The sequence below is a fragment of the Cetorhinus maximus genome, chromosome 13 (genome assembly GCF_964194155.1).
Source record: "Cetorhinus maximus chromosome 13, sCetMax3.hap1.1, whole genome shotgun sequence".
Taxonomy (NCBI): Eukaryota; Metazoa; Chordata; class Chondrichthyes; order Lamniformes; family Cetorhinidae; genus Cetorhinus; species Cetorhinus maximus.
Window position 1 is genome coordinate 111,363,467 of NC_135891.1, and position 27,730 is coordinate 111,391,196.

Consider the following 27,730-nt stretch of genomic DNA (forward strand, 5'->3'; position numbering starts at 1 on the left):
AGAGACAACAACTCCCAGTAAAGCACCAAGGACAACAACAAGAGACCCCAAAGAGAGGGCAACTCCCAATAAAGTGCTGAGGGCAACAAAAGACCCCAGAGAGGGCAACTCCCAATAAAGAACCAAGGGCAACAAAGGAGCCCAGAGAGAGAGGGCAACAGACAATCACAGAGAGAGGGATCCAAAAGATCCCAGAACAAGGGAAACAGAGTGAACAGATGGCTGTGAAAGAAGGAAAGCTATCTGAGGTAACTCAAAAGAAGCAAAATGTGCAAAAAGTAAATTAAGCTGTCCTACAGGAAAATGTTTGCATCAGAGCTGAACTGGAAGATTTGAAGCACAAGATTCAAGCTGAGTATATACCTTTGAAAATGCATGATAAACTGAAGCCTTTAATGAACCAAATTGTTTGAAATTGGAACAAACAAATTTCAGAGATGACACAAAGTTATCAGGAAGAAATAGTGATTCTCAATTCTACAGTTGGCAGATCAAAGCAGGAGTTGGGAAAACTCAACCAGATGTGCAGCCAGGCAAAACAGCAAACAGAGAAGCCATGCAAATAAGTTGCAACCCTAAAGGAGTCCTTGAAGAATCAATATGTAGCCATGGAAAAACATGAGGAGCTAAAAAGAATGTTGAATATTACTTCAGAAAAAGCTGCATTGGAATTATCAGTAGCAACAAAACAATGCACTGAAGCCCAGAGTGAGTTGGCAAGAGGTCAACAAGAAAATGAACAGTTGAAAGAACAATTGATTGTCCTTCACGATCAATGCAAAAGGAATGCATAATCAGTCAGCAACATGAAGAAATGAAGACCGTGTTAAACAGCAGAATAGAAGCACAGCAGAAGAAACTCGAGGAGACTACATTGAATTACAGGAAAGCTCAAGATGAAACAAGCGAGCTTTGCAAAGAAAAGGAAAACCCGTTGAAAGACCTTCACATGTTACAAGAATCCCTCAGGACAAAGTTATTCTTCTAGAAAATTACGAAGAGAAAGCAAATGAATTTAACGTCACTCTGAACAAACTGAAGATCCAGTTGGCAGAGAAGACTCAGCAATGTGCAGGGGGAAGCCAAAAGCTACAAGCAACAGACTGAAGAGCTGAAGATACCATTGAATGGCAAAGAGGAGGCATTGAAAGGAAAAGCTGTTGAACTTTCCAAGCTGCGAGCAGATAATGAAGCCATGAGTTGCACAATTACAGAACTGAACTTCACCGGAGACAGGCCTGGCCAACAGTGACTCCAAAACGAAGGACAAGGACAAAGTTCTATTGCAGACAGAGAAAGGAAAGACAAAAATAAGGTCAGAAAATGTAAATCTGACACTGAAGCGCAAGGAACTAGAAGGAGAAAGCGCACCAGGCGTCTCAGATGTACTGAGAACCATTGGAGCTGAACGAAAAGATTTATAGGGGAGAATTTTCTCCCTGTTGGACGGGTTGGGCAGGAGCGGGCGCAGGTGGGCACGCAGCCGATCGCCACCCGTGATTGGCTGTGCGCCGCCATTTTACGTGGGCGGTCCAATTAAGGCCCGCCCAGCGTGACGCGCACTTGGAAGCACTCAGTGCTACCTGTGCGGGCAGGGGGAGGAGGGAGAGTCGGGGCCTGTGCTCTGTGTGAAAGAGCGCAGAAATCCCCCTGAGGCACAGAACTGCCTCAGGGAGATTAAGAAAAGTCATAAAAATGTGAAAAATAAAAACATTGAAATTATTCAGACACGTCCCCTCATGTGACAGTGTCACATGAGCTGGGACATGTTTATGAATTTACATGAAACAATTTATTAAATTAATAAACCCTTCATGAAACCTCATCCTGCCCGTGGATGAGGTTCCATGAAAAATGCGAAGGCCGCTTGGGCTCTTCACTTGCCCCCCGCCAACCTCGTCAGGGCAGCCCTGACAAGTACTTCAATTGGTTGACTAATGGCCTTAATAGGCCTTTGACAGTTTGACACTCATGCAGCCGACTCTGGTGCGCGCCCGCTGAACTGACGATTGGAATGACCCGTGGTGACGTTGGGATGCATGCCCGACGTCACCGGGCGCCATTTTACGCATCGGCGTGCGGGGCCCGCCCCCGCACGCCGATCAGAAGATTCTGCTCATAAGCTTGCAAATGGGTTGAAAGTAAAACAGCAAACTAATGTTTGGCTGAGATTGCGAAATAAAGTGGGAATGAAGGTTCCATTTGCGAAACATATGCATCTGGCAAGAACATGATAGATATCACGGAAAAAGAAAATTTGAGTCCACTCTGGGGACGAACGGAGTGCACATTCACTGTGGAATAAGCAGGACAAACCCACAGTGTGTGATAAAAGCAGACGAGTTGTAATAAACAGAAACGCAACTTAAAGGTGCGCAAAAAGTGAATCAAATGGAGATTGCGAAGTACCAGAAACACAGAGCAGGACTACCATTCGTCCAAACGTGACAGACTGAGCTGTGGAAGATCTAGCAAGCCTCAACATCGTCTGAATTTATAAAGTCAGAGACTTGAGATGGGGGGGAAGGATAGCAAATAAAGATTGTATTACAAATAATTATGCTCTATTGGAAGGGAAAATTTTCTTTTGCGAAGAAAAGGGAATGTTGTATGATGCTTGTTTGCCTGCATGCCATTGCAACGTGAAGGTGCTCAGCAGAGCAAGGGTTAATGTGAGACTGGAGAATAGCATCGTCCACAATATGATGTTTAGAGTCACATGGTAATAGACTGGGGAACAGTCTAGAGAGCACACTCTGGAACAAGCCTGCATGGAGGTAACAGCAACGTAACCTGGGATCTGTAAACAGTTAAAGGTTAACAATAAAGGGTTCATGTTTAAATTACAGGCCTCAAGATCTCATCATTGAAACATCTAAATAACCCATATTACAACAGAAAGCAGGCTCCAAGGCTTTTGGGCACTAGAGGCCTTGGTGGAGCAGGTGGAAAGTTGTGGGGATGTTCTTTAACCGTAGGGGGTCAGGAGACACTTCAGATACATGCTCAAAAGGCAGAGGGAGCAGATAACCATGGAAGTCAATGCCAGAAGTCAAGTCTGAAGGACCTGGAAGCAGTGCAACAAGCAGTTCAGTGACCTTACCTGCATAGCCAAGATCAGTAAATGCATCTTCACATGCCATATTCTGGCAACTGCATCACTAGCCTCAAACATTGTTCAAATCACCATACCCTGATCACTTACTTACCAACAATCTCCATCAATCAAAGCTCATACGTAACATTCATATGCTTCAACTCACCCTCACACACTTAGCAGTGCTGCAAGATTCACATCCACATCTCACAGCTTGGATACACTGCCAGCTATTCTACTATAATAGCCATGTCAGTCAAACAGATTGAACAACACTCACTGACATACTCCCCTCTCTTTTGCAGTACAAGGTGCACACAACCAGAGGTGCAGGAGCTAACTAGAGGGAGACAGACAGGGAGAAGACTGCGCTGGCCCATTATTGGGATGTATATTGCTGAGGCCATAACCAGTGGCAGGGTTGAAACCACTGAAGATTCATCTGTCATGAACATTGCATGGCAACAGGCCGCTTGCAGCTGGGCTAATTGCAGCTGTGTGAAAATCCCGGAACTCCCTCCCTAACAGCATTTTGGATGTACACAGCATGGACTTTGGTGGTTCAAGAAGGCAGCTCACAACCACCTTCTCAAAGGCAATTAGGGATGGGCAATAAATGCTGACCTAGCCAGTAATGCCCAAATCCAATAAATGAATTTTTTAAAAAGCAGCGGCAGGATGAAGCCCTATCTAATCCACCTTTTCAGTAATCAGTAAATCTCTACTGATTTACAAGCTGCAGGTGGTGTAAGCATGCACTTTATGGACCTCTTACTTTCCCACACTCGCTGCACCAAGACCTTACCCTTGTGCTATTTTCCTTTCAGATACCCAAGAGGTGAGGCCTGGCCAGCCTATGAAGGTACAGCACCAACAGAATGATGATGAAGACAGGGGAACTCCATCCGACTTTACAATTGCAACCACCAGTTAAGCTACTACCACAATGGGCGGAATCTTCTGCTCTGACTGGTAGTGAGCTTGGAGGCAGGAAGGGCATTTTCTAGGTGAGATGGTGGCATATCTGAACCCTGTTACTTTTCTGCCTCCACCAAAATTAAGTTCTGGGTGGGAATGCTACTGTTGACTTTCCTGTCCCACCACCAATTGAGACCTTTAAGGGCCAATTAATGACCACTTAAGGGCTTCATCCTGCCGCTGCTTTTTTAAAAATTCATTCATTGGATTTGGGCGTTGCTGGCTAGGTCAGCATTTATTGCCCATCCCTAATTGCCCTTGAGAAGGTGGTTGTGAGTTGCCTTCTTGAACCACCGTAGTCCATGTTGTGTAGGTACACCCACAATGCTGTTAGGGAGGGAGTTCCAGGATTTTCACCCGGCTGCAATTAGCCCAGCTGCGAGCGGGCCAGTTGCCAAGCGATGTTCATGACAGATGAATCTGTGCAGGCCGCTTCTTACCTCAGGGGGAGGGGAGGGGTGCAGTTGCGAGTCCCTTGGTCAAAGGCAATCAGTGCTGTTCAGGCGATTTGACATCAGGAAAAGAGGTTGGGGGGCACTGAGAGCCACACCCCAGCCTTTGCTTCTGACCCTGATTGGCATGTGGTTTGGTGGGCCTTCCCAAAAGAAGCATCTTTCCAGCCGGCAGGAGGGACGCCCAATGCCACAACAAGATTCTGCCCTATAATGTATCTACGTGTATCTTAGAGGATAGATTAGAGGTGGGATTTGCATGTGATGAGACATTGGGCATGAGTGGACTGCAAACAGGGCAGAAGCAAGGATAATACAGATGCCAGCTCACTGGAGGGCAAGGCCACATGGGTTCCCCTACAGTGGACTCAGATGAGCACTTTAATGGGGTGGCCTACAGAAGTATGCTGATGGGTATTCACAACAACATTTTTATTGTATTGGCAAGCGGCCAGTAAGCCAACAGTCAATGTCATGGAGCATGGAGGAGTCAAGTTAGCACAGGACTTTGGAGCCCATCCTTTCTGGCATGGAAGTGTTGACCAACTCAGTCAGCATCCTTGTGGACCCAACTATGATGCAGTGCCTGATAACCAATGTCACAACTTCCATTGCAGCTCAAGCAGCAGCTACCTACTATCTGAGTGCTGCAGTGGATGTTCAGACTGGTGTCATGCAAGGTTAGCTTGTTGCCATCATGGTTGTGGATACCAGTGTGCAAAGGGATTTATTTGCAAGTTGTCACAGCAGTCCAGCAATTTGTCCTCCAATAGATTACCAGGATTTTTGAGGCAGGAGAGTGGTAATGGCTTCATGAAGCACAAACCTGTTGTTCTTTCTCAGGAAAACAGCAATTGTCCTCCCACCCCCTATCTGTTCTTGCTGTTGCCTGTCAGCTGGCCTTCCCAGAATGCTGTTGCCTGTGCAGTGATGGTGCAGCCTGCAGCTGGGCCTCCTAGGCTCCAGAACTGCATGAGATTGTCCTCTAAGGCCAACTGCAGCTTCTTCCACTGAAAGTTAGCAGATTTCCATCAGCATTACTGCAGCCACTGGGGCAGCACTGCTGAGGAGCATTAGACTGCAGTTGTGGTTAATTGCAGGTGGCAGATTTCAATATCCTTACTGAAGTTCAGCTGTCTAATACATTGTTCCTCACTGAGGTTCAGGTTAGAGAATTGGTCTCTGAACACCCTAAGTGAATATTGTCTCCTGCTGAGAGCCCTTCTCCCCATTCTCCTCTTCCTCCTTTTTCCAGTAGCTTGTCCTTCTCTGCGTGACCTGTATTTATTCTCCAAGCTATGCTGTAGTCCAAGAGAAATGGCTACTAGAGCACTCATGCCTGGGGGCAACTGGTTTGCACAGAATTCTTGAAGAATGCAGAGAAGTGTTAAGTGATACGTCCTAGTAGGAAGACCAAGGAGAGGCAATATAAAATAAGGGTTCAATTGTAAAGGGGATTCAGGAATGGAGAGACCTGGGGTATCTGTGCACAATTCATTGAAGTTGGCAGGACAGGCTAAGAAAGTGGTTAAAAAAGGCATACAGAATCTTGGATTTTATAAGTAGAGGCATAGAGTACAAAAGCAAGGAAGTTATGATGAACCTTTATAAAACACTGGTTCGGCCTCAAGTGGAGTATAGTGTCCAATATTGGGCACCGCACTTTAGGAATGATGTGAATACTTTAGACAGCATGCAGAAAAGATTTATGAGAATGATTCCAGGGACTTCAGTTACGTGGATAGATTGGAGAAGCTGGGGTTGTTCTTCTTAGAAAAGAGAAGGTCGAGAAGAGATTTGATAGAGGTGTTCAAAATCTTGAGGGGTCTAGAAAGAGATACCATGGGTGGAATCTTGTTGAGGCCTCGGGGCTGTCACCTGCTGGCTGGAGAACCAGCAAGGAACACGTGCTGCCACCTCTCGGGAAGGCCCCCTGAACCACAATCAGGCAGTGGCAGGGCCAGTGGTGGGCCGTTCCATGGAATCAAGACCCCAGGGGTGGACGTCTCACCGACTGAGATCTGCTGGCCAAACAGAGGCCACTGGGGAGGACGTGGCTGCTGCTGGAAGGACAGGCATTGGAGTCCCAGGATCACTGAGTTGACCCAGTCCACAGGCATGTAATGTGAGACGGTTCTGGCGCGGGTGTGGTTTGCTAGGTGGGGGTTTCAGGGAGAGGGGTTGCAGGGACTGGAGCTCCCTCCATAAGAGCACTGTGGGTGTACCTACACCAGAGGGACTGTAGCGGTTCAAGAAAGCAGCTCACCACCACCTTCCCAAGGGCAATTAGGGATAGGTAATAAATGCTGGCCTAGCCAGCGATGCTCACATCCTGTAAATGAATTAAAAAAAAACAAAGGTCTGGTCACTCGATGAGCACCTTTGATCGAGGCCCCCCCACTCCATGCTCCTCCACCATATCTCTGGAGCTGACAAGTTGGCCGCATGGTTTTAGCTGTCGCATGTTGACAAGCCCACCTGCAGCTGGATTAATACCACTGGCGATGGGGTGAGACCCTTAAGTGGTCATTGATTGGCCACTTCAGGGCCTCAATTGGCAATGGGGTGGAAAGGTTGACCACGGGCCTTCCTGCCCAGAACTTAAGGCTGGCGGAGGTGGGAAGGTGGCGGGGTTCAGGTACGTCACCATCCCATCTAATTAAATGCCCTTCCAGCCTGCAAGCTCGCCACCAGAGAGAGCAGAAGATTCCACCCCATACGATGTTTAAATGCTCTCTCAATATGTCCTGATACCTTCTGTTCCTGTACGCTCCTTAGAATTGTGCCATGAAATCTATATTAGCTCTCCTTCTCCCTTCTGTCAACAGGTATCACTTCACACTTTCTCTGTATTAAATTCCATCTGCCACTTGCCCGTCCATCCCTCCTAAATGGCTGTGTGAAAGAAGCTATTCACAGCTAAACATGTGGAAAATTTGCAATTGCTCTAGAGGACAATTGATTCAATAGCTGTCAATTAGATTGCGATATTTAGTGCAGCTAGTGTTGAGTTCACATCAGGACTAGTGATATCTTGGAATTCCAGTGGATGGTTAATTGCCTGCTTATAGATTTAGAGTCCATCCAAAATGCTCTTGCTTTTGTAGCAATGCAAACTCTGTAATGTGCTTGGGTCAACTAAGTCAAATGTAGCACACACTGGAGATTGAACCTGGATCCTTCCTTATCTATAAAGTTCAGTCACACATTGATTAAACTCTCTGAGCTGTCAAAGGAGGCTAGATCACCATCTCAATGAAAAATTGTTGTACCTGCTGCAGTTTCTGACCATTATAAATCCCCATCTAAATTCCCAAGATTGCATTTCCAATGTATAAGCAGGAAACTCAGTTCCTCAGTGCACTGGCTCTCGTTATATAATATGTTAATGAGAGCAGCCAGGGATCGACAGAGGGGCCAGAAAATGCAAGGGGACGTTTTAATGGTGGAAATTGTGTGAAATTGGCTATCCACGTGATTTTCCTGCCATAAAAATATTTGTTGTGCTGTTTATTCAACATAAATGCTCAGGAAAATGGTGAGAAAATTTCCCCTGCAATTATTATAGCAATCCTAACTGCAAATCCTGACTGCTGCTGTAAACTCCACATAAACAACATGTCCCACACCAGTAAAATGACTGTTCTAAACTAATGGAACAAAATACTTGACTTAAATAGGTTTAACCTGAACAAAAGTCGGCGTCATAGCTACTTAATAAACATAACTCACCGTATCATCCAGTAGAACAGAGATCACATTTTGATAATGAGTTACCAAAGTTGATGTTGCACACTCTTCATCTGTAATGCTGTTCTGCACTAAAATCATAAATGTGATGAAGCCTACAGACCTGCGAAGCACTAAAACATGAGGAAATATCGTTAGGCAATAAAAAATAAAATCGGGTATGGCTGCCAAAGAAGGTAACACATTTTACCTTTCATTTTCAATGATTACACTGTTTTCTGTTAAATACAAGGGAGAACCTGCAATTAACTAGAAGGTTTAAGGGTATCTATCTTATCTTTTGTTGCTCATTTTAACGATGTACATATGGGTGTAAAGTAGTGCTTCCTGTCGTTGATCTTTTCTTTGTGTCTTGCTAAGTTTAGCAACAGTAGGAGAAACAGGATGCCCATTCCCTTTGACCATGTACCGTGCCCTGTTCCTTTTCTTAGAAAGGAGTAGCTGATTCTGGCAAACCCAATAATAACGGGAATCAGAGGAAATCCGCGAAATTTGGCACCTGAGGATGGAACACTACTGTCACTTCCTCCCAAGCAGGATCTAATGGGGTGAGAAGGGACATATTTGACAAAGTCATCCAGTCATATGTAGAGAATGATGATGGATCAGAGTGATTAATGAGAATTTATACAGATCTTGAAATTTAAAGAAGTAGTTTATTGTGGAATTTGACAACTTCCAAAGTGTCTTCTGCAAAGAGATATCATGCATAAGATATAAATAGCTAGAATCCCAACCGAAAGTTAAATGTGGCTTGAAGGATCTTCAATTGGAACAGCTAATGGGATCTAGGAAACCTAAGAAGTTTAGTTTAGTGTAAATGTATGAATATTACAAAGGCACTGTCGAGTTCATTGTTGAAAACAGGTGTCTTTGAAATCCCCGAAGAGTTAGCTTTAGGACTATATTTCGATGAAATGGTTGACTGGTTATAGACTAAATACTGAATGACAGACATAGTTTGCATTCTTAAGTATAGGTAATGAAATAAAAAAAACCGGATTCCTGATTAGCCTGAAAGAAGCACAAAATCTGAGAGTGTTTTGTCACTTTGACTTGCCAAGGTTAAACAGCGCAGACAGTAGAATGATTGAAAGGAAAGATTTGTATGATTTTCCTTTGAAGTCTGATCAGTTGTAATGTTGTCCATGGAATATTTGTGCTCTCCCTTGGCACAGCTAAGTCACAGTTGGAGGATGACAGTTTGCCAATTTTGCAGACAGTAATAAATCATTTAGGAAACTGATGACAAAGAACATGGTAATAGTAATGTCAAAAGGCACAGTTTTATAATGTATCTCACCTATACCAGGTTAAACTGTTTCATGCTTTTGGCCCAAACTGATAATAATGCCATATGATTTGTGAGGATAGATTATGTTGGGAGTAGATTGATGGGATAGTCATCTAATCCACAATAAAGGGAAACACTCGACAATAATTTATTCCTTAAAAACTAAGGGGTAGAAATTTGTCTTAGGTGGTCATGCAAAATGGGCAATATCGGATCAGCTGCCCATTGCATACTGTGCCTGACATTCAGTTACATTGCAGTTAATTCATTCAAACTGTCACTTAAGACCACTAATCATTAAGAGTTCTTCTGCCTTCAAGTCACTTGTCTGGCTTTGTTACCCAGACCCATATCTAGTACTGCATCTTTCCTTATCGGTCATACAAGTTGTAACATCCCCTGATTTCTTTGCCCCACATGCTATGGAATTCTCCTTCTCCATCACCATCTCCTCCTTTAAGACCCTCTTTAAAACTCTTCTTAAATTTATTCTTGGGATGTGAATGTTGTGTATTTATATCTTGGATCTATGCAGAGATGAACATGTTTTTATGTATGTAACAGGTTTTATTTACAGTGCTTTGAAAAATAATCCATATGCTTCAACTCTAGCTTCCAACTCTTTTTACAGCTTTTTTACTTTTCCCTGAGTCCACACCCAGGCTTAACCAATCAAACACAGTGAGCATAGATCAGTTTCCAGACTGACTTAATCAAACACAGAACAAACAAACAATTGAACACTATAATAGGCACCGCTGGATAGGCCTGCATATATTAGCCATCTCTAAATGCATTGAGAATGTGCACCTATTGTAAATTGATGCCATCTAGAGTACATTTTGCTGAAACCTTTTTTTGCGGGAATTTGTGGTGGCGATTGGGTTGAATGTACAGGCTTCACACACATCAATTTGTTTAGTGACTAAATTGCATTATGCGGACTTCAGTGACTTGGGCTGGCACAGCCATTCTGACCAGTCTGAAGAAGTTCTTGCACTTTGTGAATTGACAGTGAAATGTTGGACAGCAATTCTGTTTAAATGAGAACTGCAGTAGGATTGATAACATTTTTTGGGAAGGGGCATCATTTTTTTTTTGCTTCTTGTGGGGCACTGGCAACAATATTGGGGAAAGGGGGATCTGTACCGTTGGAACACTCTACACTGCAACTGTGCTGGGGCTGGTGTCCTCATGAGCCACCTAACTAGGGAAGTAGAGAGGGTTTTAAACTGTATACTGGGGGCAAGGGATCAAGTTTAGGAAGATGTGGTAAACCAAAGAGTAGAGTCAAGGCAAGAGAGGCAGATATTAATATGGGAAATGATAAACAGACTGTGACAGGAAGGGACAGAGAGTACAAATCTAAGGCCAGGATTTCCCAGTTGGCGACTGGGGGTGGGGTGGGGGGCACTCGCCAATTGGTAAAATTACGTGGGATGATGTCAGGTGGAACTCCCGATGTCACCCCGCCTCATTTCAACTTTCAGGCGGGCGGGGGGCTCAGCAGAATCAACTGTGCATCCGCTGGCCTGTCAATGGCCAATCGAGGCCATTGACAAAGTAATTAAAGTACTTAATGGACCTGCCCGTCCAACCTTAAGGTTGGCGGGTAGGCCGGGAGCCCTGGTGGGAATTAGAAAAAGCATGAAACCTCATCCATGGGCGGGATGAAGTTTCATGTAGATTTTTACATTTTTAATAAAAGTGTTAATGAAAGTGATGGACATGTCCCAACTCATGTGACAGTGTCACATGAGGGGACATGTCAGGGGAATTTTTTATTTCTATTGTTAACATTTTTAAATTTGGCACCGATCTCCCTGAGGCAGCACTTAGCCTCAGGGAGATGAATGCGCTCTTTTGCTCGCATGTGCGAAAGAGCGTACTCCCGGTTTAGGGAATCCCCGCCCCTCCCCCCCCACCTGCATAGGGAGCACATAGCGCTCCCTTGCGGCCTTAATTAGCCCGCCCATGTAAAATGGCGGTGCACCCCCAATTGGGAGTGCCGATCAGAGGCGCGCCTCCATGCTCCCGCTCCTAAACGCCCCCACCCCTGGTGGGGGAAAATTCTGCCCTAAGAGTAAATCAGCAGATGAGGCTAGCTGCTACAAAAATAATAAAAGGACAAAACTAAAGGCTCTTTATCTAAATGGACATAGCATTCTAAACAAAATAGATGAACTGATTGTGTAACTAGAAATAAATAAGTACGATCTGATAGCCATTACAGAGGCATGGTTACAGGACAACATAGATTGGGACCTGAATATTGAAGGCAATGTGACATTTAGGAAGGACAGGAGTTAGGAAAAGGTGAAAGAGTGGCTCTGTTAATTAATGAGTGTATTAGCACATTAGAGAGGGATGACCTCAGTTCAGAAACCAGGGCTAGAATCTTTCGTTCGGCATGCAGGGGCGGGCCCCACATGCTGACGCATAAAATGACGCATGGTAATGTCGGGCGTGCATCCCGACTTCACCGTGCATCATTCCGATCTTCAGTTCGGCGGGCACACACCGGAGTTGGCTGCGCGCCCACCCAACTGTCAAAGGCCTGTTAAGGCCATTAAGTACCTAATTAAACCAATTGTCTGGGGCTGCCTGTCCAACCTTAAGGTTGGCGGGCAGGCGAAGAGCCCGGGCGGCCTTTGCATTTCTCATGAAACCTAATCCACGAGGTTTCATGAAGGGTTTATAAATTAAATAAAAATTTTTACTGAAATACACAAACATATCCCAGCTCATGTTACACTGTCACATGAGGGGACATGTCTGAGTATTTTTTTTTCTTTTCTGCAATGTTTTATTCTTAAATTAATCTCCCTGAGGCAGCTCCGTGCATCTGCTCCCGAACTACCCGCCCAATGGGTAGAAAATTCCCTCCCCCAGGATGTAGAAGCGGTTTCGGTTGAGATGAGGAATGATAAAGGCAAGAAGTCGCTTGTGGGAGTGGTGTACAGACATCCTAATTGTAACTGGACAGTAGGACAGAGTATAAAAGAAGAGGTAATGAGAGCTTGCTAGAAAGGTACAGTAATAATCATGGGGGATTTTAATCTGCATATAGACTGGAAAAATCAGATGGGCAAAGTTAGCGTAGATGAGAAGTTCACAAAATGTTTTAGAGATAGTTTCTTAGAACAGCACATTCTGGAGCCAACCAGAGAGCAGGTTATATTAGACCTGGTATTGAGCAATGAGATAGGATTAATTGATAACCTCCTAGGTAACAGCGATCATAATATGAATGAATTTTAAATTCATTTTGAAGGAGAAACCAGTGCGACCAAGACTAATACTTTAAACTTAAATAAGGGCAATTATGAAGGGGATGAAAGCAGAGCTAGCTAAAGTGAACTGGCAAATGAGGTTAAGGGATAGGTTAATAGGGGTTCAGTGGCAGACATTTAAATGGATATTTCAGAATACACAGAATAGATACATTCCAATGAGAAAGAAAAATTCCAAAGGGAGGGCCAACATCCGTAGTTAACTAAAACAGTTAAAGAGAGTATCAAACTTTAAAAAAAAAAGTATATAATTGGGCAAAGATGGGTGGCAGGTCAGGAGATTGGAAAGAATATGAAGAACAGCAAAGATTGACAAAAAAGATTAGTAAGGAGTGAAACATTAGCGTACGAGAGAAAGCTAGCTAGTAATACAAAGACAGATAGTAAGAGTTTCTATAGATATTAAATAAGAAAAGAGTTAGCAAAGTGAGCATTGGTCCTATAGACAGTGTGTCTGGGGAATTGATAATGGAAAGTAGGGGGATGGCAGATGAAGTATTTTGCTTTGTTCTTCACTATAGAGGACACAAGTAACATCCTGGATATAGCTGTAAATCAAGAAATGAAAGGGAGGGAGGAACTTGGGAAAATTACAATCACCGGGGAAGTGGTTTTGAGCAAATTGTTGGGGCCATGGGCTGATAAATCCCAGTGTCAGGATGGACTTCACCCTAAGGTCTTGAAAGAAGTGGCTAGTGAGATAGTTGATGCACTGGTTTTAATTTTCCAAAATTCCCTAGATTCAGGGAAGGTTCCATGAGATTGGAAAATAGCAAATATAACTCCTTTATTCAAAAAGGGAGACAGAAAGCAGGACATTATAGGCCAGTTAGCCTAACATCTGTCATCAGGAAAATGTTAGAAAGTACTATTAAAGATGTTATAGCAGGACACTTAGAAAAATTCAAGGCACTTAGAAAAATTCAAAGCAATCGGGCAGAGGCAACATGGTTTTGTAAAAGGGAAATCATGTTTAACCAATTTATTGGAGTTATTTGAAGGAGTCACGTGTGCTGTGGATAAAGGGGGGTGTACTGTACTTAGATTTCCAGAAGGCATTTGATAGAGTGTCACATCAAAGGTTATTGCAGAAAATAAAAGTTCACGGTGTAGGGGGTAACATATTGGCATGGATAAAAGATTAGCTAGCTAACAGGAGGCAGAGAGTTGGCATAAATGGGTCTTTTCCTGGCTGGCAGGATGTGACGAGTGGTGTGCCACAGGGATCAGTGCTGGGATCTCCCAAGAGTTGTTGTCCCATCACATGTTAGAGAACCAGTTTTGACAGAGCTTCACAGTGCGCATCCAGGCATATCAAAGGTGAAAATGCTTCCATTAAGTTATGTCTGGTGGCCAGGCATTGATAGTGACATTGAAAGCATGGTCAAGCACTGTCTCCATTGTCAGCAACAACAGAAGTTGCCTGTTTCAGCTCCACTACATCTGTGGGAGTGGCCTGGTCAACCCTGGGTTAGACTACATATCGATTATGTAGGATCATTCTTAGTTACCATGTTTTTGTTGATTGTAGATACGCATTCTAACTGAATGGATGTATACGTAGTCAAACTGCCAACATTGAGTGCAACTATCAAGAAGCTGCGTCACTGTTTAAGCATACGTGGCCTACCTTAATGACCTTCCCTTATGAGCCAATCCTGTCACCTTTAAGTTAAGGCCCGGCCTCTGAAATAAATTTTACGTCCCTTCCTCTATGTCACATGTGACTCACAGGCCTATTCCCTTTCTAAAACACACATGAAGCACAATGAGACATTGTTATAATGAAGCCACATATTCAAATGAACCTGTGCACGTTTCAAAGAAACATAAATCGCCCATAACAATCCCTTTTCTGGTCATAGTGACTTAAACTTCCATTTGTGAGTGCTATGCCTTGGTACCCTCACCCCCACCCCCCATTTACTGGCAGCTGGATTGGAGGCAGCCTGCTGACTCTGATGTCCTGTCAGTCTTGAGGACCTTGGTGGCCATCCTGTGGCTGGCGGAGCCTGTGCAGGCCCCGTCTGGGCAGGTGAGAACAGCGCCATGGCTGGGCACTCCTCAGTCGTCGTGGTCACATCAGATGCGATGGCCAATGACAGAGGAGGAACTGCTCCCAGAAAGGAGATTGCAGGTGCGAGCTGCAGCTCATCTGCCAACATGAAGCTGGTTTGAACCTCCCTGCTCACCATCGATGGACGGGCAGCTAGCAGAGTTACTAGGTGCCTCATCCATATATCACACTTGCTGAGGTCACTGTCAGTGTGTGGGCTTGCAGATCTGAACGCAACCCCAGAAAAACCTGATTGAGTTCCTGGAGCTGCCTCTCCATGAGAGTTGCCACTCTCACTGTGGAGGATGCAGTACTTTCAGAGCTCTGGCACAATGTAGTGCTCATGCTCTGCATGAACTCCTCCAAGACAGAGACCATGGCACACAGACCCTTAGGGATCTTTGCCAGACCTTCCCATGCGTCCTGCTGGAGATCCAGCAGCTGCTGCCTGATGGACAGCTCCAGAAGCTCATCATTTGCCTTGGACTTAGCATCATCCTGACCCCCAGCAATCCCCTGGCTGCCCACACCCTCTGGACTCTGCCTCCGCCAGCTCCTCAGGTGAATGTGATGTTCCCTCACCACTGTGCAGTACCATCTGATCCGACATGCTAATACCCACCAATGTGCCCATGTCTGCACTGGTGCTTGATGCAGAGGGAGGATGTGACATGGGTGCATCTATGAGCGGCTTCACCTCAGGTGTCAGGGGAGGGTCCTCGCGTCATGAGGATGGTGCATCTGAGGGAGGAAGAGAAAATGTAAGTTGCAAACATCATTACGAAGTCATAGTGCATGCACTCTGGTTGCTTATCACAATGGACAACTACCTCACAGAGGCATTGTAAATGGACAGCAACAGGGGCTGATGGTATAAACATCTCATTCCAAATGCCACTGCCCTCCATCTCTTATAGCCTCCCCCAGTCTCTTTCCTGTCCACTGGACTCTTACCTTTCTCCAAGACACCTGCTTCTCTGTGACCTGTGGACCTGGCTGCACACTGCAGGCCATCTCCAGAGCTTCCGCCTGTGTCAAAATCAGGAGGTTGGGCACATCTCCACCTGTTTGTCCTCGCTCCTGAGCATTATGACTCCCCTTCCCCTGTAAAGATGAAAGTGCTTTCATGAGTACCCCCTCTACATGCCAGACGATACCAGCAACCCCACTACTGCAACCCTCCTCCCCCCTCCACCTCCCAGCCAAGAGGCTGAGGTGCAGGTACCCATCATATTGGCACACCTCACCCATGCATATATCCAGGCCAACCGAGCACATTTTTCAGTCTATCAAGGCACAGGGTTATGTGCCATTTGGCGCTCTGCATTTCACACCCCTGAGCACCAGCAAGTCCTGCCACCCACTAAGACATCTATACACAGTTCCAAATGGACTCAGTACTCAGAAAGAGAAACAGAAAACGCTGGAAAAACTCAGCAGGTCTGACAGCATCAGTGCAGCGCTTTCTGTTTTTCTTTCAGATTTCCAGCATGCGTAGTGTTTTGCTTTGGACTCAGTACTCACCCTGGCAGAACGCAGAAGGTCATTGATCCTTTTCCTGCACAGGAGCCAAGTGCGATGCACATCATCGTGGCCGCTTGCCTGGGCAGCTACCTCCGTCCACGCCTACTTGGTTTGGTGAGGTGGGCTCCTCTTACTGTTTCTTGGGATCAGTATATCCTGCTGGGCACTCACTGCCTCCAGAAGAACATGTTTCATTCATCGATAAAATGGGGAACAGAGTGCCCATGGGCATTGCCTTCCCACCTGGCATAGGAGGCAGGTCCTGAGGCCATAACTACTGCTCCGACAGCAAGTATCCTTCCAGGCACTGACAGACTCACATACAGCTCCCTAAAGCTTCTGACCACCTCTTGGTAGCCTTCAGGGAACTCCCTGTCCACTTTTAAATCCCCTTCCCCACCCAAGGACCCCATTGGACCTGGCACCTGCCCTGCTCCCGCCCCCGCTGGCCATGCTTAGCCAGTCTCAGCGTGTTTCACGCTGGCTGGCTGTTAACTGGCTAGCCAGTGTGAAAACAGGTTCGGGTGCCGATCGCGGGCGGAAGCGGATATCACATCTGCTTCTGGGCCCGCCATTCGCGATCCCTCGCCAAGCGTAAAATTAAGGCCTTTGTATTTACTTTCAGTTTTGAGCACTCCCAGGTCTCATGCCCAGATAGGTAATAGGTTGTGATGGTAGGGGATCATAGGTTATGATGGAGGGCCTTAGATGTGAGAGGAGGGGTGTTCTTTTCAGTAAATTTCCGTGGAGGTGTGAGATGACCCGGTGTTCCTCTTGGGCACCCAGTGTCAATATCAAGCACTACCAATTAAATTATAAATATGATTAGATGCAGAGCTTGCTCAGTTACAGCTCTATCCTTAAAAGAACACCATCTACTGCACCTCTTATGATATTTCTCCATTTCTGACATAAGACATCCTCTAGCTTTTCAGTGTGATGTTGACAATTCATGTTGAATGAATGGCAAGAAACTATCACATTTTTCCTAATGTCATTGTGGGATATTTTAAAGCAGGCTTATGTATGTGTGTGTATGGTTCTGTGTGTGTGGCTAATTTAATTAAACTAGAGACGATTAGACTGTAAGGTTCAAATTATCAAAGAAGTAAAATGTAAAACAGATGTTTGAAATGGAGATGAGTAAAGCTAGGGTGAGATCAACAGATACGGTGTGAATGAAATTTTCATTTTTAGAAAAGTAGGAATGGTATTTAATTTTCAGTTGGACATGATAAGATTTTTACAACTGGCAAGATAAATAAGGCAAGGTTATTATGTTGATTTTTCCCAAAAGTGCTGGCCATAATGATAACATGAAAGATTTTTATATTCTGGGAAAAGAATCTAAAAACAATTGGAAACAATGAGATTTACAGATCAAAAAGGGAGAAATATATTTAAAGAAGGATGGAAGGCTGTGTGAAGTGTGGCCATGTGAGATCTGGAAAGCTGACTGTATGAAACAGACTTGGGGAAAAGCCTTTAGCCACGCTGCAGAAGTTTGCTGTTCCAGTAACCAAGGTTGTGTTAAAAGCCTTTGGAAGTCCAATGTCCAGTGGGGGCTTATGATAAAACTGCTGGATGACTTTATAAATTGAAATCTATTTGGACTGTTGCCTTAAAAGGGGTGTGTAGTTGGGAAACTGGTTAAGTAGTAATTTTGGGAACTGCTATAACTGTGCAACTGTAATCTTGCGAGTTTTTAAAGTTTTTTCTTCTTTTGTTAATAAATGTTCTAATTTAATCTTTAAAATCTCTGAAGGTGGTAGTGAACTTGTTACCTCTGACTTCAGTGCACAAGCCACCTCATAATAAATACAAATTGCAAAATCGCTGTGATAGCGTGGCCAAGTTTCCGTTGTATTTGGTCTGACTGGCAAATACCACCTGCCGTATCATAACTTGAAGAATATGCCCATTCGGAACTGAGTTTGAATTGCCCAAATTTCTTTCATATATTTCTTATACTTAGCAGGCTGGGAAGACTCTGGGGTAAATTTTCTGTTGGTTTCAAGAATTTTCTGATCTGCGCTGGATGCATATGAGAACTCTTTTGCTGCAAGATTTAATATTTACCCCTTTATCCCATTGTTTTTGGATGGATTTTAACTCAGGTTCCAAGGATAAAATGCCAGCTTCCCCTGAGTTGTTAATTACATGTGCCTTCTTCCTGATTCATTTTGCTGTAAGTAGTCCTGTAAGAAATGAAAGGTTTCCTAGAACATATTGAGTGTCTTGAGATGAATCCCATATTTTTACATATCCCAAAAAAACGGCAAATTCTTTAAACCTTATAGGAAGATGTTGAACGAAGAAGTTGGAGTTTTAAATGAAACTATCACCAGCACAGAGGAATTGTTTGTGATTCTCATGTATAGGTTTCTCGATCCAAGACTTTAAGATTCGTAACTTGAGGACATCTACATGTAGGAAGAGGAACGTTGACATTAGCCTTATAAAGACTGATTTGGGGAGAGGTCATGGGCAAGGATTTCTGTGTTCAGCTAGTTTTCCAGAAATATTCTGGTGTGTGGGTTTGATAATTGGCTGGGATCTGTAATGCAGGATTCCATGCATTTTCCTTGCAGCAAGGATCTTTCGTCATCACTCCCACTTTACCTGGGAAAGATCAGGCCAACCATGAGTTGGCATATTGAGATAAGCTGGTACTGACGGTGATGTCTTATGTAGGATTCTGGATTATTGGCTGATGCTCGTTGTTAGGAACAGCTGTTTACAACAGGTGTTCAAGCATTGCTGCACGAGGCAGAAGGTGCTATGAAATGTAACAAGATGCCACTGGCACACCAGCAGGTGGCAGGACCATTCATGGACATTTGCATTGTATTCTTTAAGGTTCTCCAGTAGAGGTTGCAGAAACATTTTCTACTGGGAGCGCAGACTGACCTTTTAACTTGTTGCAGGTGTCCATCTCATGCAGCATTCATAAGGGACCTTCCAAGCCCAGATAGAAATCTTGGTGGAAACCCACATCAGCTTCACTGGGAAAAGCTGCCTTGGCCTCAATTACAATGAGGAGAAAAATTATAGCTCATAATTATGGTGATTAAAAAACCTACAGGTTTGAGTACTTTTTTTTTGGCTCATTTTTTTTTCACCTTACAAGTGTAGACGTCCATGGCTTGAAAACCTCTTTTACATCAATAAGGTCATCTGTAATACTCCTTCAATAGTATTATGTTTTATTTATTCTACTAATTAGTTTGAGACATGTTCTGGGGCACATCACAGTGTCCAAAAGCAAGTAACAACCAACAATAATTAATTTGTTCTTTGCATCTTCTCTGGAATTAATTGCCATGTCACTAGGTGCCAGAATTATGGAAAACCCACTTAGAATGAAATATTGCAAGCCATTACAACAGCTCATCGTTTATGTAGCATGCTCCATGTAGCTTTCTAATGTGGATCCAAATTAAGTTTCATTTTATCAGGTTAAAGGTTGTCAGCAAGCGTCCGCAATAAGCTAAACGTTTAATAAAAGTGCCATGCCAAACCATAATAATATAGGTTGACATAGTGATGGGTGCATTTGATGAAAACAAGCTTTGCCTTGAAATTATGCTGTGTGTTATTTGCATATGAACACTTCATGAACTCCCTACACCAGCATATTTCGCTGGCGTTAACTTCAATATAGAAAGTCTATGGAATTTTATGCAAAAGTATTAGGTGTTTGTACACTCATTTGCATTGCATCATTTAATGACTTTGTGGTTGCAATAGGACAATTAGTTATATTTATTTAAAAGCACAATCTACTCTGATAATTCAATTATTCTTTCACCCCCAATAATTTGAAACATCCAGAAATTCAAATAAAGCTACTGCAATGATTCAAATTTGAACTCTCAGTAGTTCAAATTACTAAGTTTGATTTGATAAGAGTAGACTGTACATTCAATCTTTTCTTCAAAAGTCTAATAAAAGGAAAGCCAATGGGAAGATTCATTAAATGCTTTGTTTTGGCATTTTTAACTTTGACCACTGAATATCACACAATAAATTTTTAGTCATACTTAACTAAGCAAATACCATGCTTATCAGAGATCTTATCAAAATTATCTGACATTACAATTGGTCAATAGTTACAGAACATGATATTTTACTGAATTATTCAGATTTCTCCCTTGATCATTTCACCTCAGTAACATTGCTTAGCTTATTTGCCGCTGAAACCCTCACCCATCCCTATGTTACTTCTTGACTTGACTATTTTAATACGCTCCTGGCTGGGCTCCCGTGTTATAAACTTCATAAGCTTGAAGTCATCCAAAATCCTGCTAACTCACATCAAATCATGATAGGGGAGGCAATGGCGTAGCGGTATTGTCGCTTGACAAGTAATCCAGAGACCCAGGGTAATGCTCTGGGGACCACGGCAGATGGTGGAATTTGAATTCAATAAAAATCTGGAACTAAAAGTCCAATGATGACCATGAAACCATTGTCGATTGTTGTAAAAGCTCATTTGTTTCACTAATGTCCTAAACCTGTCGTTCTTACCTGGTCTGGCCTATATGTGACTCCAGACCCACAGCAATGTGGTTAACTCTTAAGTGCCCTCTGAAATGGCCTAGCAAGACACTCAGTTGTAAAAAAAAACTGCTACAAAGACACAAGAAAGGAATGAAACCGGACAGACCACCTGGCATTGACCTAGGCACCGGAAACCACAACAGCAATCGCAGCCTGTCGACCCTGCAAAGTCCTCCTTATTGACATCTGGGGGCTAGTGCCACAATTGGGAGAGCTGTCTCACAGATTAGTCAAACAACAGCCTGACAGAGTCATCCTCACGGAATCATACCTTACAGATAATGTCCCAAACTCCACTCCCTTGGGTATGTCTTGTCCCACTGGCAGGACAGACCCAGCCGTGGTGGCGGCACAGTGGTATACAGTCATGAGGGAGTTGCCCTGGGAGTCCTCAACATCGACTCCGGGCCCCATGAAGTCTCATGGCATCAGGTCAAACACAGGCAAAGAAACCTCCTGCTGATTACCATGTACTGCCCTCCCTCAGCTGATGAATCTGTACTCCTCCATGTTGAACATCACTTGGAGGAAGCACTGATGGTTGCAAAGGCGCAGAATGTTCTCTGGGTGGGGGACTTCAATGTCCATCACTAAGAGTGGCTTGGTACCACCACTACTGACCGAGCTGGACGAGTCCTAAATGACATAGCTGCTAGACTGGGTCTGCGGCAGGTGGTGAGGGAACCAAAGAGGGAAAAACATGCTTGACCTCATCCTCACCAACCTGCCTGCCGCAGATGCATCTGTCCATGATAGTATCGGTAGGAGTGACCACTGCACAGTCATTGTGGAGACAAAGTCCCGCCTTCACATTGAGGATACCCTCCATTGTATTGTGTGGCACTGCCATCGTGCTAGATGGGATAGATTTCAAACACATCTAGCAACTCAAGACTGGGCATCCGTGAGGCACTGTGGGCCATCAACAGCAGCAGAGTTGTACTTGAACACAACCTGTAACCTCATGGCCCGGCATATCCCCCACTCTACCATTACCATCAAGCCAAGGGATCAACCCTGGTTCAATGAAGAGTGCAGGAGGGCATGCCAGGAGCAGCACCAGGCATACCTAAAAATGAAGTGTCAACCTGGTGAAGCTATAAAACAGGACTACTTGTGTGCCAAACAACTTAAGCAGCAAGTGATAGACAGAGCTAAGCAATCCCACAACCATTGGATCAGATCTAAGCTCTGCAGTCCTGCCACATCCAGTCGTGAATGGTGGTGGATAATTAAACAACTCAATGGAGGAAGAGGCTCCACAAAAATCCCCATCCTCAATGATGCAGGAGCCCAGCACATCAGTGCAAAAGATAAGGTTGAAGCACTTGCAACAATCTTCAGTCGGAAGTGCCGAGTGGATGATCCATCTTGGCCTCCTCCAGAGGTCCCCAGCATCACAAATGCCAGCCTTCAGCCAATTTGATTCACTCCACGTGGGCTGGGTCAAAATCCTGGAATTCCCTTCCTAACAGCACTGTGGGTGTACCTACACCACATGGACTGCAGCGGTTCAAGAAAGCAGCTCACCACCACCTTCTCAAGGGCAACTAGGGATGGGCAATAAATGCTGGCCCAGCCAGCAAAACCCACATCCCGCGAATGAATAAAAAAAAATCTCCCCTGAAGGAGGAGCATTGACGACTGTAATATTGATTGAAGTGGAAAGGAAAACATAAGTTGTTAAGGTAAAAAAAAAAAAAAAATTCTTTCGAGTTATCAACAGTCACAGATTGCAACTCTTTTGAGTACAATCACAGTTCTTGGTTTCCGGGAGTGGGACATGAACCCACAACCCTCTAATTCAAAGGCGAGGGTGCTATGGACTGAGCCACAGCTAACACCTCCTTGTTAAGGTAAAAGAGAACAGTTAGAAGCTAAGGGTAAAATAGATTACCTATTAGACAATAAGCTTTCAGATGGAGCAGTAGTCAAGCTCTGGATGGAGTTGGGGGCTCCACAGAGTTTAAAATAAGATTGGATATTTTCCCTTTTGTTTAAAAAATATCAAAGAAGTGAATGTTAAAATTTGTGTAACTTTAGTCTTCACTTTGTTTATTTTGATTACTGTCCATATAATTAGAAGTCTTGTAGGCTAACCCCATGGTGCGTGGGGATATAATCACCTCCCGTGCATACAAAGTACACACTACGCTGATGCCTGATTGACTCAAATAATCACTACCATTTGAACTAATTTGCTGAAATATGGACAGGCGGTTGGACCCACCAATCACAAACAATTGCAAGACTAGCCAAATATATGACTCATTTGAAAAAAAGCTACTTATCAGGAATCAGCAATTGAAATAAAACGCAAATAGGAGCAGGAACGGACTATATGGCCTGTTGAGCCTTCTCAGTTTGACCATGGCTGATCTTGGGATTCAACTCCACTTTCCTGCCCACTCCCCATATCCCTTGATTCCCTGGGATACCAAAAATCTGTCCACCCCAGCCTTAAATGTATTCAGTGGATTAAATGGAGCATCCACAACCCTCTGGGTAGAGAATTCCAATGATTCACAACCATTTGAGTGAAGTAATTTCCCCTTATCTCAGTCTTAAATGATCAGCCCCTTACCCTGAGACTATGTCACCCCGTGTTTTAGATTCCCTGAGCAGCGGAAACAATCTCTCAGCATCTACCCTGTCAAGCCCCTTCAGAAACTTGTATGTTTCAATAAGATTGCCTCTCATTCTTCTAATCTCCAGAGAATATAGGCCCAATTTCCTCTGCCTCTCATCATGGGACAATCCCCTCATCCCAGGATCAATTTAGTGAAACTTTGCTGCAAAGGAGCCTGGCCTTAACTCTTGCTATTTTCCTATAGCTTGCTTAATGGGGCTTTCATGCACATCAACACAGTCCTCATACCCTCCAAAGATATGTGTACTACCATTTAGCTTTGTTCATTCACTGTGATGTGCCTTTGGCCTGCTCACCATTGAAAAACATCCTCACTGCCCCTTCAATTATGCATTCTGTATGGCCCTCCTCACCGATGCACAATTGCCACTTCTTGCCTATTATTTAAGTATGCTGACTCTGTAATGCTTAAGCACGACATCTCCATTGTATTTCCAAACATTGCCTGCACTCTGCTCTCAGATTTTGGCCTGAACTAGGGGTCAAAGTCTCTGTGCTGGATATGTTTTCTCTGCACACTCAATCTTTTCCCTGATGACCTCTTCCAATGTCCTAACTCCACTTAGTACTCCAAATCCCCTCAGCCCCTGTCTGTTCCCTCAGCTCAACAAGCCTCCCACCACAGCACTTACAGAAATTACATTCTCCAGTGGTCCCAGAGCCAGAAGTCTCCTCAGTGCTCCCACACAACCAAGTTTCTCCAAGTTAACCCACAACCTAGTTTGCTAATCTTTCCAGATCCTTTGTGCTATTTAAAATGCCTTGTGCTCTCAATCTGTTTTCTGGTGTCCACAGATTCCAGTGTCTCCCAACAGTTCTCTAAGACAATCAATTTCTATTAGCCTGCAAGACATTCCTTTGTCTGTTTGCCCTGAGACCCCAAGGTCACATAGCTTGTTTCCACACCCCATCACTTCTGCACTCCATTTTCCATGATTACTGGCAATTACCATTTGCTTCCTGCTGGTTTGACTCCCACACGCTCACAATTGCATCATCCCTACCAGCTATGAATGTTACATTACTTTTCAAGAATGTTGGAGTCTCTCCCCATACCCCCACATTGTAGTCACTTCCAAACTGTTCCATAGCCACTTTATTGTTATTTGTTTTAGCCTGGATAGTTGACTTTCACTATTTAAACAATTAAATCTGGATTCCTTATCCTAATAGCAGACCGATAGAATCATAAAAGCAAAATACTGCGGTTGCTGGAAACCTGAAATAAAAATAGAAACTGACGGAAAAACTCAGCAGGTCTGACAGCATCTGTGGAGAGAGAAACAGAGGTAACGTTTCGAGTCTGTTCGACCCTTCTTCAAAGCTCTGATGAAGGGTCACACAGATTCAAAACATTAACTCTGTTTCTCTCTCCACAGACGCTGTCAGACCTGCTGAGTTTTTCAGGCATTTTCTGATATAATCATAGATGGTTACAGCACAGAAGGTGGCCATTTGGCTACCTCTCTGCAGCTCTCTGCAAGAGCAACTCAGCTGGTCCCACTTCCCTACCTTTTCCCCATAGCCCTGCAAATCTTTTCTCTTCAAATATTTATTCCATTCCAGTTTGAATGTCATAAATCTTCCTCCACTACACTCTCAGGCATTGCATTCCAGATCCTAACCCTTTGCTGTGTAAAAAGATATTTTAAAAAATTCTTTCATGGGGTGTGAGCATCGCTGGCAAGGCCAACATTAGTTGTCTATCCCTCATTGCCCTTGAAAAGGCAATGGTGAGCCACCTTCTTGAATTGCTGTAGTCCATGGTACATGGTATAGCAACAGTAAATAGGAATGACGACATAGTTGCAAGTCAGGATGCTGTGTGCAGGGGAACTTGCAGGTAGTGGTGTTCCCTTGCATCTGCTATCCTTATCCTTCTAGGTAGTAGATGTTGTGAGTTTGGAAACTGCTGTCGAAGGAGCCTTGGCCAAAGCCATCACTGCACAATAGGAATATATGGTGGTCTTTCACATTTAATTTGTGGATAACTGGTCTCTCTTTTGTTAAATTGCAACTTGGAGACAGAGCTGGAGTTTTGCTGAATCAGGAGACTCCATGGTCCTTTAAAAATGGCAGCCAGGAATAAATGATGGGATTCCGGACCCCGTTCTTGGGGTTTCCAATTGTTAACAGTGCCTTTTAAGGGTACAGACTGATTCAGGTCACAAGCCCGCACACACTCCTGACCTGGCCAGCTCCATTGCAGTGATAGGTATGTCTTTCCTCTGCAATTTTCATGGAGTTGGGCCAGCTTTTCAAAGAGTTGTGGTTCACGGCACCTCAGACGTGTCATGAACCATATTCTGCATGAGGGAACCTTTTGAAAGGTAAGTTCAAAAGGTCCTCTTCATGTTCCCCATGCAAAGGTTTGCCCCCCCCACCTAACCATTATGGACCCCCCCTTTCCAAGATATGACACTTCTATGCCCATTCACCCTCTATACATTGCATAGAACCAAAAAAACTTGTAGTGAAAATAGAATGTATATAATAAGTTTTAAAAAACAACAATCATTCATTGATAACTTTCCACTTTCTTTAAAAAAAACTTCTTTTTACTACAGGTCAATAAAAATGTCAATCATCCAGACCCTTTAAAGTATCAATAGCAGAAACTGCAAGCACTTGAAACTTCCTCATAAACATTATATAATTGACAGCAAAGGTTAGAGAGCCAGAGCTGTAAATCAAGCAATGTTTTCCTTGGGGCTCAGATATTTCAACAGGCTAATGGATTTCTGGGCTCTCAGCCAAGCCTCATTATGTACTCTTGGCAGTGTGCCCAGACATCCATTATAGTACTAAAACACCTGAGGGGGCTTGGGGGGGGTGGGGGGGGGGCATGGAAGTAGGTGGAGGGCATGAGGTGGCATGGATGGGGCATGAGGAGTGTGTAGGGGCTGAGGGTCGGAGGGCCTTTATGTTTTTATTATAACTGGGAAGAAGTCCCACAGCACCAAATTGGGCCTTTTAAACAGCCCACCTCAGCACCCAGCAGCCCCTGTGGCTGCCCTCAAACTTTCCCCTGGTTTGCTGGCCTGACAGCAAGCTGCACCCACCCCCACACCACCCCGCCGCCAACTGCTGGAAAGAAAATCCCATCTTTTCTGGCAGTTTTTCCTGTGGCTGGTGGACTGAACTAGGAATTTTCCTGACTTCTGACTCCCACTACCCTCCTCAAGAATGAAATTCCAGCCCATTGAGTCTAAAAGTCCATTGATTCTGTGTTTGGGGTGAACTCCAAACAATGGTCGGTGTGAATTCCACAAAGCGGTGCTGTCTAGGCACGTCCATTCCAGATTAAGGCCTGAATTTTTCCCTTGTCAGGCGCGCACGATCGGTGGGCCCGGGAGTGGTTGGGAAATGGGCCCCCAAACGCGATCAGCCCCCCCCGAACCCGATTTCATGCTGGTTGGCCAATTAACAGCCAGCCAGCGTGAAACGTGGGCTGAAAGGCTTAGCACTGCCGGGGTGGGGGCAGGAAGAGGGCAGGCGACGACACTACCACAGGCGCAGGTGAGCGCTTTCACGGAAGGCCTCAGACCTGCAAATAATAAAATAAAGCACAAAAAAGCTGCAAAAAACGTCCGTGCAGCCCAATCAAGCACCTGAAAGCATACCTCATAAAAATGCTGTTTCCCAGGTATTTCTTTCCGTTTTATTTCCTAACAGAGATTTCATCCTGCCCTTGGATGAGGTTTCATCAAAAATGTCAAGGCCGCCTGGCCAATTGGCCTGTCTGCCAACCGGAAGGTTGGACGGGCCACGAAAAATCACTGACAATTGCGCTGCTAATGGGCTTAATTTCTCGCTTAATTGTCGGCAGGTGCGCTTCTGACTGCCGTGCACGCCTGCCGAGCGAAATATCGCGCGAGTGTGCGATGACATCAGGACACTCGCCCGACGTCATCTCATGCGATTTTACGCCTGCTCAGGTTGGGCATGCGCCCGCCCGCGGGATGTAAAATTCTGCCCTATGTCCCCCACCCAAGATGACTCTAATTAGGAACTTTCTGGAAGCTTGAGACAGTCAGTGGTTGAAGTTGCAAAGGTCACCAGTCCCCTTTAGC

At 44.5% G+C, this 27,730-nt stretch overlaps 1 protein-coding gene across 5 annotated transcripts in view; it reads right to left on the bottom strand.

The window, feature by feature from the left end:
* LOC144688958 (uncharacterized) overlaps positions 1-27,730 on the bottom strand; it is an 87,380-nt gene that overhangs the window by 31,522 nt on the left and 28,128 nt on the right. For 4 of the 5 annotated variants that reach the window (XR_013578521.1, XR_013578520.1, XM_078556028.1 and 1 more), the window contains exon 2: positions 8,260-8,390. Coding sequence is in view for 3 of the 5 variants with exons in the window: in XM_078556028.1 (XP_078412154.1) it covers positions 8,260-8,390 (131 nt within the window). In the remaining 2 variants the exon portion in view is untranslated. Of the gene's footprint in view, positions 1-8,259; positions 8,391-15,542; positions 15,662-15,874; positions 16,069-27,730 lie in introns of those variants that run through there. The other variant, XM_078556029.1, reaches the window with a different exon arrangement.